The sequence below is a fragment of the Musca autumnalis genome, unplaced genomic scaffold, assembly GCF_047663935.1.
Source record: "Musca autumnalis isolate F117 unplaced genomic scaffold, ASM4766393v1 scaffold_3, whole genome shotgun sequence".
Lineage (NCBI taxonomy): Eukaryota > Metazoa > Arthropoda > Insecta > Diptera > Muscidae > Musca > Musca autumnalis.
In genome coordinates this window covers 48,850,443-48,862,005 of record NW_027411866.1, presented here as the reverse complement: position 1 = coordinate 48,862,005, position 11,563 = coordinate 48,850,443, and the positions used below count along the sequence as shown (strand labels likewise).

The 11,563-nt window shown below is 37.4% G+C and overlaps 1 protein-coding gene across 3 annotated transcripts; it reads right to left on the bottom strand.

The window, feature by feature from the left end:
• Positions 1-2,047: 2,047 nt before the first annotated feature.
• On the bottom strand, positions 2,048-11,281 carry RNaseZ (ribonuclease Z). 3 transcript variants are annotated; one of them, XM_073975085.1, is made up of 5 exons: positions 11,184-11,281; positions 10,591-11,127; positions 10,450-10,514; positions 9,602-10,391; positions 2,048-3,344 (listed from the first exon to the last, which is right to left on the bottom strand). In XM_073975085.1, the coding sequence occupies exons 2-5, from the start codon at positions 11,087-11,089 to the stop codon at positions 2,221-2,223; spliced, it is 2,478 nt and encodes an 825-aa protein (XP_073831186.1). In that variant the 5' UTR covers positions 11,090-11,127; positions 11,184-11,281; the 3' UTR covers positions 2,048-2,220. The 3 variants fall into 3 exon arrangements, with proteins under 3 accessions (XP_073831186.1, XP_073831187.1, XP_073831185.1); XM_073975086.1 differs by having other exon boundaries at positions 11,200-11,243; XM_073975084.1 differs by lacking the exon at positions 11,184-11,281 and having other exon boundaries at positions 10,591-11,177.
• Positions 11,282-11,563: the final 282 nt, after the last annotated feature.

The following is an 11,563-nucleotide window of genomic DNA, read 5'->3' as shown; positions in this document are numbered from 1 at the left end:
AATTCTGGTAGGGGCGCACAGTACACCTCTGGTCGTTTCCGAGGGCCACAACTTATGATGAGCACTAAAGTCCCCCAAGACCAGACCTTCCAGAAGTGGGCTAATGTTGGACCTATATCCTGGAGTACACCTATTTATCGGCTGGATGTATACGTTCAACAACTCTACCTCGGTAGTTCCACACCTGACTGCTACTCCCATAGAGCCAGGCACACACGTCTGTATTGAACAGACTGGTGCAATAGGAAAGTTTATCCCCCACCTCCACTTCTGCTGCGATCCTTCCTCAGTACGTTGTAACCACCACAACGCTGTAAGCTGCGGTTGTTGTTGAGCTTGGTTCGTGAAATCAACTATTTCCTCGATTTTACCTCGGAGTCCATTGCAATTAAAATGTAAAAAAGATGCATTATCTGGGATTGGAACAAAAATGGCTGGTGTTAGGTGCTGAATGTCCGGCTGCTGTTGGGAGCCGCGGGTGAGTTGTTGCTGTAGCAGCTTCTACAAGAACATTTATATCTTCATCTTATTAATTCTGCTCTGCTTCCAGCTCCAAGTTCAGAAAGGACGCAGGTTAGTCGGGTTGGCTGGGCACTTAAACAGGTGCTGCGTTGTGTGCGGACAGGTGCCACAAGCTGGGCAAATATTTCGCGTGCCATCAATCTGGCTCAGTAAGAATTGAGGCGGCTGCACCAACCAGATCTTAGTTGTGCCAACACGACTCTTGTTTGCCTTGGCAGCTGTTGCTCTTCCGCTGCCATGGGTGGTGGGTGATCATACAGGACGATATTCGCACTATACGCTACCAGAGCCTCGGCGACCGCATCAGTGTGAATATCTCTCAAACCTGCCTGATAAGAACGTTGATCTAGAGGTTCTCTTTTATATATCTGGACCTCCCTTTTCAGATCACGATAATCCTCCCTGACTCGCCTGGGGGGTTCAGGCATATCCACCAGATGGTGATTTGGGTTGTCTTGCCATAGCATCCAAGCAAGTACTGCATCATCAACATCCTGTTGTGTCGACTCACCGGAAGGATCTTTGTCTCCTCTGTAAATGGTTCACTGCAGACATGAGGTGACACCCTGTAGCTGTTCTCAGGGCAGCATTCTGGCAGATTTGTAAGTTACCGCATTGCATATCACTTACGTTAGCAAACCACGCTGGCGCCGCATAGCTTACCACAGACCGACCTATCGCGTTGTATGTGGTTAACAAGGTTTCTTTATCCGCACCCCAAGTGCTGTCGGCTAGGGACTTAAGGACCTTGTTCCTGTTTCTCAGCTTATCGCATGCTGTGACATGCTCGGACAACTTATACATGCTATCGAATGTGACCCCTAGGACTTTGGGGTAGTTTGAATATTCCTCTCGTGGAAAAACTCTACAAGATCAATGAGATAGGCGGAACTAATTGCTCCGCGGGTGAGTCGCGTATTCTAATGACGACTCACTGGGGGTTGTGTTCACGCAGTGGCAAATCCCTGCCACCCATTAAGATGTCAAAGATGGGGCACCCAGAGAAGGTTGAGTCGACGGAACATTCTCAAAATATGGCGTTTGCGCACTACCTTGAGATTAATCCATATTTGCTTTTTCTCACCGTGATGAACTTCCGAAGGAACATTGTGGTAAGCACCCCTCTCTTAATCCATCAGGTTTATCAAGCAATTTGGAGAGTTGGGAATTCTTTTGGCTAATTCTGTAGGTTTCGGCCAATAGGCAGCCCTCCCGGATCCTCGATGGTCCTGATTTCGTAAGGTTAGTATTTTACGATTACGGTCGGGTGAGCTTATTAACGACTGTTGTCGCTGGAACGACTGTTATCCATTTCGTCCTTAAATACGCAGGCCTTGGCCTTAGGCCAAGGACTATCTATAGTCTACTTTGTTCTGTTAAACTATCGAATTACAAGTTTTGTCCTTATAATATGCAAAAATGTTGGTCACTCACATTAGGTCCAACTTTGTATAGGACTTCAAAGAAGCTATTCGACACTTACCTTAATTAGACCATATTTTATTTCAAAAAATCAAAAATCGAATACAATTCACTCTCAACTTTTTCACAAAGTCTTCTCCTTTATTACAAAATAAATATACAGCGATGTTGTATAACTTTTCAATTTGTACTTACAGTCAATAAAGTAAAAAAACATAATTCCATACAAATACAATAATTAAGCTAAAAAGCATTCCAATATAAATACAAAAACATTTACGTGCTCATCAATTTACGTTTTCTTTCCAATTTCATTTCTCGTTTTAAAGCTTTCTGTTCCAACTCCTCGGCGTGCTCGGCAAACAAAGAACGCATTACAGGATACATTAAATGGAAATGTTGCAAATCGTCCAAAGATATTTGCATATTGTCAAAGGCAATAGAAACATTCGACATTGTACAGGTATTATTCTCGTCCACAGATAGACGTGGCAATTTGGCATAACGTTGTGAGAAATGTGTGAGGATAATATGTTTGGCGTTCATAGCCTGACCTTGCTGAATGGCTTGAGATATTGTGCTGTGCATTTTAATTTTTGCTTCATCGGCCAAATCGTCTTCCATTGTGGCTTCATGGATGAGTATTGTGGAGTTGAGACCCAAATCCACCAAGTCCTTACAAGGCATTGAATCACCACTATATGTGACCGTTATGGGTTCCACCTGATCACCACCTTCCACTGGAGTAATACTGAGTTTAACACCAAACGAATGAGGACAATGTTTAACCATGCAGGTTTGTATTGCATCAATGCCCAAATCTTGATGTGTTTCTCTCAGATTCAGGGGTTCATCTAACATGTCGGCATTACCTATCAATTCATAGGCATCTTTGATATTGTGTATACAATTTTGATAGAAATTTAACCAGGGTTCGATTTGTCTGGGTGCCATTACCAAGACTTTCTTCAAATCTTCCTTCATTTCAGCTGCCAACTTCATTCTTTCCGATAACAAACCAATAAGACCAATATGATGATCGGCATGTAAATGTGAAACATAAATTATTTTTAGATTCCGAATTACATCCTTTGCCCTAGTCATGCCGAACATTCGTTGTATCTGCCCCAAGGTACCTTCACCGCAGTCCAACAAAACATAACCATTATCGTGAGATTGTAGCAGAATGGAACTAACATTACGTGTCTTATTGGGAATACATGATCCGGTGCCAAGGAACGTAATCACGGGATATTTTGAACTTGGAGTTGGAGAAGTGGAGGTGGCGTTCTTCAAATCGATTTTTAATTTCTCCAGCATGTTTGGGAAATCTGGTAAGATTTGAGTTTCATTGATATATTCACTGGGTTGTAGTTTAGCTTCAGATGTTCGATCTAAACCTGGGGGGAGGAGGAAAAAACGTTATAATATATGACAGAGTTTAATGACAATTGAGAGTTGAGAGTATGAGAAAATCGCCAACCTAATAATATTATGATATTAAAAAGTTTGTCTGAAGAATCTGGAAAACATTTGGCAACCCTGTTCGCTGTAGTGTCAAATTTTTGTGTGCTCTGTGCATTTTTTAAAAAAAAAATCAACTTTTAATTAAATTAGCGTGTATACGTTATCAAAAGTTTATTAAAATTATTAAATAACTTATTGTCTAAATATTGTGCTAATTGGTGAAGTGTTATTAATTACATTTGTGCTAATAAGCTGCTTTTTTGTGTTGAATTTGTCTAATTGGCTATTTCGTTTTGTGCATATATTCTGTTACATTAGCTTATTGTGTTGTTGTAACAGCTTGGTTATCATATCAAAACAGAGTTGCCAAAGATTGCTTTTTTTTAATTAAAGGATTAAGAAATTCAGCTACAAAATCTCCAAAAAATTTTAACTTATTAGTAAACTGAAATATAGTTAACATGGTCTGTTCATACGAAATATGTAATATTCGTGATGATAGTGAAGTTTGTGTTACATGTTGGTTTTGTTTAGATCAATGGCATTGTAAGTGTGCTCGTATGAGAGTAATAGTTACTGACATAATTAAAGAAAATGATGGAATTCGTTGGTGCTGTCCCAATTGTAGAAAAATCTCTGCTGATTTTTACAATTTTGCAAAGAATCTACATTCCGAACTAGTTTCAATTAAAGGGGAACTTTCCATAATTTGTTCCCGTTTTGATAAAGTTTCAAATTTGTTTAGCAAATATCCGGATTTGGACGAATTTGCATCGTCACCATCGGTTATCGGGCAGAAACGCAAAAGGTCGACGAAAAAGAGTACAGGTAAAACTGTTTCTAGTCGTAAACCTAGTGTTTCTCGGGATACTGTAGTACAATCGGATCAAGTTAATATTTCTGATACAACTGAATCTGGTCGTGCTCAGTTATACGCCAATGTTGTGTTGGATAAGCCTTTGGAAGTAAGCAAGCAGTTAAAGGAGGTTGTAGCAACTCCTGAGTTAATGAGTACTGGTGGTGCTAGTCTTGAAAAGACCTCACAATCTGCTCAAGGTATGCAACATCCTTGCCTGTTGTCTCTTCAAGGGGCTCATCTGCCAATGTAGGCCATACCCAACAACCTGTGCAAAGATCATTATCTATGCCTCCAGCTATGAAAATGGTATTTGCGTCAAGGTTCCCTCCCGAAACGACGGCTGACGAAATTTATGATTATATAAGATCAAGTATTCAAGGAGATTACTTTCTTAAATGTTACAAGCTTCGTTCAGCATTTTCGGAAAGTAGATCTTCTTTCAGGATTGTTACTAATCAGTCAATATTTAATCAAATTATATCGAGAGAATTTTGGCCTGTAAATGCTTTTATAAAAGAATTTGTGGAAAGAAACGACAAGTTAGCACATTTGCCTCCGCGAACAGCTACAGTTTCAAAAAACTAAAAAATTCTATTTCTATATGCTATCAGAATGTAAGGGGTTTAAATACAAAATTAACTCGCTTATATACTGATAGCTTCGGTTTTAATTATGATGCAATTGTTTTATCTGAAACTTGGTTAAAAAAAGCTGTATTAAATAGTGAAGTTTTATGTCCGAAATATCAAATATTCAGAAATGATCGTGTTGCTAAAAAAGGTGGTGGAGTCCTTATTGCAGTTGACTCCTCTTATTCCACTAATTTAATTGAAATAAATAATATTCCTGATATTGAATTTTTAAGTATATCCATTGAACTAGGCAATTTTAAATTATTAATAACTTGTTCCTATATTCCTCCTTCTTCTCAACTTGACATATATAAAAAACATATATCCGCAATCAGTTCAATCGTTGGAAATATGAATGAAACCGATCGAATTTTGGTTCTGGGCGATTTTAATATGCCCTCTGTTAAATGGCTCTTATTACCAGATTCTGAAGCTCTAACACCACTAACATCCCGGGCGAATGCTAATCAAGATACATTCGAAATTGTTAGTCGATTTTGTGACCTCAATCTTCATCAAATAAACGATATACTGAATAGTTACGATAGAATCCTTGATTTAGCATTTGTAAATGTTACTCAATATTTTGAAATAATTAGAATTCCACCAATTTCTATTCCTGAAGATATTCATCATCCCTCATTATGTATAACCATGACCCATAATCATTCCTTTGGGGAAAATCAGTCCAAAGTGTTAAAAAACTGTCCTTAATTATAAAAAAACAGATTTTCGGAAACTCAATTCTCTTATTTCTTCTGTTAACTGGACATCGGTATGTCTTTGCAGCAGTGATATTGATCTTGATATTAAAATTAACAAATTCTATGAGATCATAAATAAATTTATGCTTGAATGTATTCCAACTATTAAAGTCACAAATTCTTATAAATTTCCATGGATTACTCCTGAGTTATCAACTATAAAAAATTCCAAAAATAAGCTTTTTCGTAAATATAAAAAGTCAGGTTCTTCAATTGACTACGCCAATTATTCTGTAGCTAGGTCTAAGTATACGCTAGAATCTCGTAGATCATATAATGAGTACCTTAACAAGATTAAAGAAAATTTTTAATCCAATCCTAAGTCCTTCTATGACTTTGTTAATTTAAAAAGAAAAACACCTTCTAAACCCTCTTTATTGAAATTCAATAATCAAGAATTTACTAAAAACACAGATATTGCTGAATGTTTTGCAGAATTTTTTGCTACAACTTATTCAAATGCATCTTGCCAAATTAGAGATACATATCCTTATAAATTATCTCAGATTGATGAAATTTACATGCCTTTCTTACAATTCCAAGACGTTTCCAAAAGTCTGCGATGTTTAAAACCCATTAAAAGTCCAGGTCCCGATGGAATACCTAGTTTAATTCTGAAGCATTGTTCAGTTGCATTGTCAACCCCGTTAACTCTATTGTTTAACTATTCCCTTAAATTCGGTCATTTCCCCGCAATATGGAAAAAGTCTTATATTGTACCTTTACATAAGTCAGGCAGTCTGACTAATGTATCCAATTATAGAGGAATTGCAAAATTAAGTGCAATTCCTAAATTGTTCGAAAAATTAATTACTTCTGTAATTTCCCATAAAATTCAACCCATGCTAAGTCCATATCAGCATGGTTTTCGTAGTGGTCTTTCGACCATAACAAACCTTATAGAATTCACATCGAATGTAATAAAAGGATTTGTTCGGCATAATCAAACTGACACAATATATACAGATTTCAGCAAAGCATTTGATAGGGTTAACCATAGGCTTTTGTTGTATAAACTAGATTATATGGGCTTTAATACTAATTTAGTAAGATGGATATCTTCTTATTTACAAAATAGATCACAAACAGTTTTGTTTGATGGATGTGTCTCAAAATCGATTGACGTGCCATCGGGTGTTCCGCAAGGAAGTCACCTCGGACCGGTTCTCTTTCTTTTATTTATAAATGACTTGCCAAACTCAATAATGCATTCTAGATTGCTAATGTACGCTGATGATGTCAAGCTATTCATTACTCATAAATCGGAAAAGCAAGCTGATCTTCTCCAGAGTGATTTAAATAGCCTTTTTCAATGGTGTAAAATCAACTGTATGGACTTAAACTTAAAAAAATGTAAACATATGTGTTTTTCCAGATCTTCTTCTTTAATAAGGCAATACAATATTAACGGTTCTCAATTATTAACTGTAGCATCATTTGTTGATCTTGGCCTTTTGATGGATCGAAAATTAAAATTTAATAATCATGTAATTTCTATTGTTAATAAAGCGCATGGAGTTTTAGGATTTATAAAAAGATGGGCCAAAGAATTTTCAGATCCCTATATAACAAAACAACTATTTACGTCACTTGTAAGACCTATATTAGAATATGGTTCTGTTGTATGGGACCCTCAATACGCAGTGTATTCTGATAAAATTGAATCAGTGCAGAAACAATTTTTACTTTTTGCACTGAGAGGTTTACATTGGAATAGCGATTTTGTCTTGCCTTCATATACAAGCAGGTTAAAATTAATTCGATTACCTACATTAAAAAGTAGACGCACAATGTTAAACACTATGATGGTGCATAAAATTTTAATGGGTAATATTCCCTCGGATTTCTTAATATCATCTATTAGAATAAATGTTCCTTGTAGAACAATTAGAAACTATCAACCCTTATTTAGAGATTTCCACCGCACGAATTACTCTATGGGAGATCCTATTAACAAAATGTGTGTAGATTTTAATTCCATGTATTGTAATGTAGACTTAGGCATGAGCCTTGACCTTATAAAATCTAACATAATTTTATTTTTAAATGAATAGTATATAAAAATGTATTAGTAAGTAACTAACTAGCTGATGAAGTAAATTCTGTAGCTGGTTTTCAATTTCCCTCTCATACCCCATCATGATGCGGATCATGGTGTGTACGCGATCCCTACGTAAAAGGGAGGTCGCCCCCTCGGTCGGCAGGGGTGGGAAAGTGAGACGTGGGAACGTTCGAAAAAAAAAAAAAAATAAAAAAACTGCTTAAAAGTTTTTCTCTACCTGATACAATGGTGCGACAAATGAGAGACGGGAATGACTTTTCGGGAATGTTTCTGCTAACATTTATACACTTTTGCACAGATATGTATTTTGTTAGCATGCAGGTCAAGCTCGAAGATGGGCTATATCGTTTTGGTATATCCCCCATATAAAGGCACTGCCCGACTTTCGCAGGTTGAAGCCTGAAAGTAGAAGAAGATCATAAAGATCCCTCCTAACATGCCTGTGTGGGGGTCCTGTCTCCCAAAAGGATGACATTAGGATGACTCTCACGGTAACACCCGAGCAAGTACTGCAACGAAAGCATTGCATTTTGTTGACGTACCGGAAAAATATTCGTCTCATCATGCAGATGGTCCACTGATAACATGAAGGGGGGAGTATACCATTGCGTTGCCCTCTACCCGAGGACCATTTATAGGTTAAAACAAGTAAAAAAGTATCAGCCGACTTTGCGACAGAGATATACCATCAGCCTGTCTGAATTGAAACTTTCATCTATGGACAGATCGAATACCGGCAACAAAATTCCTTTTGCATAAAGAACATTCATTTAAGGGATCTTCAGCATTTTTTGATCCTTTATAGATAAAAAGTATTGCGGAGAAGGTACCGACATGGATCTTATTTTGGTTGTCATTCCTTTCCATAGATATCGCGCCCAACAGTCATTTCAGTGGGTCACCGTATAATTTATAGAACTTATGGGTCATTGTGTCAGGAAACATGGACTGGACATGGAAAAACATAACATCGCTGTAAACAAGACCACAAGGAGTAGATTCGATAAAAATTTCCAAAGGATCCTGGAACAGGCCTTAAACTACACTTATACAAAAATATTGATCTTTTGTGAGGCAGGTATCCTATTACCCATTTTCGAACTTAAAATATCGAACTTTGGACGAAATAGCTTTCTCCGCTGAAGAATATTGTGCGTACCATCTTAGCAAAACATTTTTTAACTTTTGTGGGGAAGGTACCGGAAGGAGTGGATTGATAAGCACCATCTTCAAACTTTATCTAGGATTTACAGAAACATTACAATATGCAAAGTTTGGACCAACGCAGTACCCTGTTCGAAAGTTGTCAATCTACACATGGTGGCCGTGGGGTTTTTTCACAGCATTCGGGCCGTTTTTAATGGGAATATGGAACTGCTCTGGAAAAAAATCTTATACCGTCGTAAAAGGGGCCCTGCAAACCAGTTCCAAAAAAATGAAAACTATTCGAGAGCAGGTCTTAAACTACACTTCTCCAAAATTGTGTGTGAGTGAGGTACCCGAAGGATATAAGAATATAGTCCATATTCGAACCTGTTCTGTCTGGAAGAAATATTACGATGTGCAAAGAATGGACCAAATAGGTTACTCCCTTCGAGAGTTATCGTGCGTATCATTTTTGCGAATTTTAAGGGAGCTTTAATTCCTCATATGTTTAGAGAATTGGTTTAGCCACCAAATTCTTTTTTCTAATTTCATTGCCGTTCAATCAATTCCAGATTCTGTTATATGGCGCTACTGAGGCCATGAAAGGTCTTATACAAATCGATACTGTAGTTAAAATGAATAAATGAAATAAATAGCAAAACTAATCAATAATTACATATACAACCCTTCATACTTTCCACTTTCAGCAAAACAAAATCTCACTTACCCTTTCTTGGCCTCAGATGATAAACACTCATTGTGTTCAAATCATTTAACCTCTGCTCAAATCCTGAGTTCTCGGAACATCTTGAGACTGGTTCCATTCCATTAACTCCTTCCACATCATCCAATTTAGTTTTCTTCATTTTAATACTTAAACCACCCAAAAGATTTGTTGCCTCTGCCAAAATTGGAAAAACTTTCGGATTCAATTGATTCAGCTGATATTGTATGCGATGCGCAGCAATATAACCGGAGAAAGTATTTTGTGATGCATTCAAGAAAATATGTTGTGTCGAGGGAGCGAACTTTTCCAAAAATGTTTTATAAACATTATTATTAACCACTTCCATCGGGGCGAAATGTATCATTAATGCCAGTTCTGGAGTACTATCAGCATTGATACGTGTATTGACCAGCAATTCGTGATGCTTTTCCAAATTACCCAAAAATTCCACAGAAGGTATATCGAGGAATACAAAAGACAATGGATTTTCATTGGGTTCACTAACATCGGCAGATTTGACCACCGTGCCATTTTCCAAAGTAACATCTATGCCATTTTTCAAAAGACCCAACAAAGGTCCTGGTGGTACACCATGTGCTACACATTTTTCCAAATTTAATGGGCCTGGACGTGGTTTCAACGTACAAATATAAGAGATGGCCACTGATTCTTGGCTATTGGATTCAGCGGTTGCTTCACCACTGGACTTTGTGCTATATAATGGCAAACATTTTACACTCATAACAGAATCCTCAAAGTTTTGTGAAATGGTGCAGTCCACAGTTTTTAGCTAAACAAAAGAATCAGCATTTAACATTTTGGTAAATTGTTAAATAACTTTTACCTACATGTAAACTTTTAAGTACCACAAACTTCTTCATTGACATCAAAATATTATCTATGTATGGTGGACCTGGAAATAACAATATCTTTTAACCGGGCTACATACCAGCCAATGATTCGAGAACGAATGGACAAAAATTACATACCATGTAAAGACAACTCCTTGACGCCGGCATCTTGTACTGTTAACGCCAAACCAGGTAGACCACCAATAGTGGGCCATGTGTTTCGGGTGACAAAAATCTGTTCCAGTCGAGCTAATTTTGTTTTATGTTCATGGGCCAAACGTTGTGTCCCCTCGCCACAATTAAACAGATACCGCGATTGATCTGTAAACAAATAAACAGAAGCGGGTGAACCATTCGACCCAGCTCCAAGAATCTGCAGCGTCACAGTTCCGGGGATATATGGAACAGCTTTCTTTTTGGCTGCTTGTTGTTGCCGTTCCTTTCTCAAAACTATGGGCTTATCGCCACCCTTTTGAGTTTTGTTCTTTCCCAGTTGCTGCTGTTGTTGTGGATGATTTTCGGATGCACTCATAGTTTTGCCGGCCACACTACTTCCTTTGGACGAATTTATAAGCAATTCCTTTAGATGATCTTTGCTTTTGCCACGTATTGCGTTTCGTAAGGCTGTCAGCAACATTCGTAAATCCTTTTTCCTTTGCAAAAGTCCACTCCTCCCTGAAATTATGAAATATATTCAGCACGTTTCGTCAATGTTTTGATTTGTTTCTCACGCCTGTTTCATATTGCCTGAAAACACGATGTTATTCCTTTAATATGTACGGAAGCAATCTGACACATGTAAAATTATAACGCATTTATATCAATTGGATTTTAGTTTAGTCCACACTTGCTCTGTTCCATGGCAGAACTACCAGGTAGTGGTATCACACCAGCTGATCGAATATGAAAAGTCAAACCCCTTTATAAAAAATATTTTTGTTGTAATTTCCACAACAACATAAAGAAAGTTTTGACATAACATATTCAAAATTTTACGATGCCACTACCTGGGTAATTGTGCCATGCTCTGTTCCTTTACGTGCCTGAGGTTACCATTTCTTACCATTTTTAACCTGTAAAGTGTTCCCTTACTTTTAATAGCATACAATTT

Excerpts from the sequence above, each read along its gene's own strand:
- RNaseZ (XM_073975085.1), bottom strand. The coding sequence starts at position 11,089 with ATGTTGCTGACAGCCTTACGAAACGCAATACGTGGCAAAAGCAAAGAT. Across the intron at positions 10,515-10,590 it reads CAAGGAGTTGTCTTTACATG|GTCCACCATACATAGATAAT; the intron begins GTATGTAATTTT and ends TGTTATTTCCAG. Across the intron at positions 3,345-9,601 it reads TCATCTGAGGCCAAGAAAGG|GTTTAGATCGAACATCTGAA; the intron begins GTAAGTGAGATT and ends TCCTCCCCCCAG.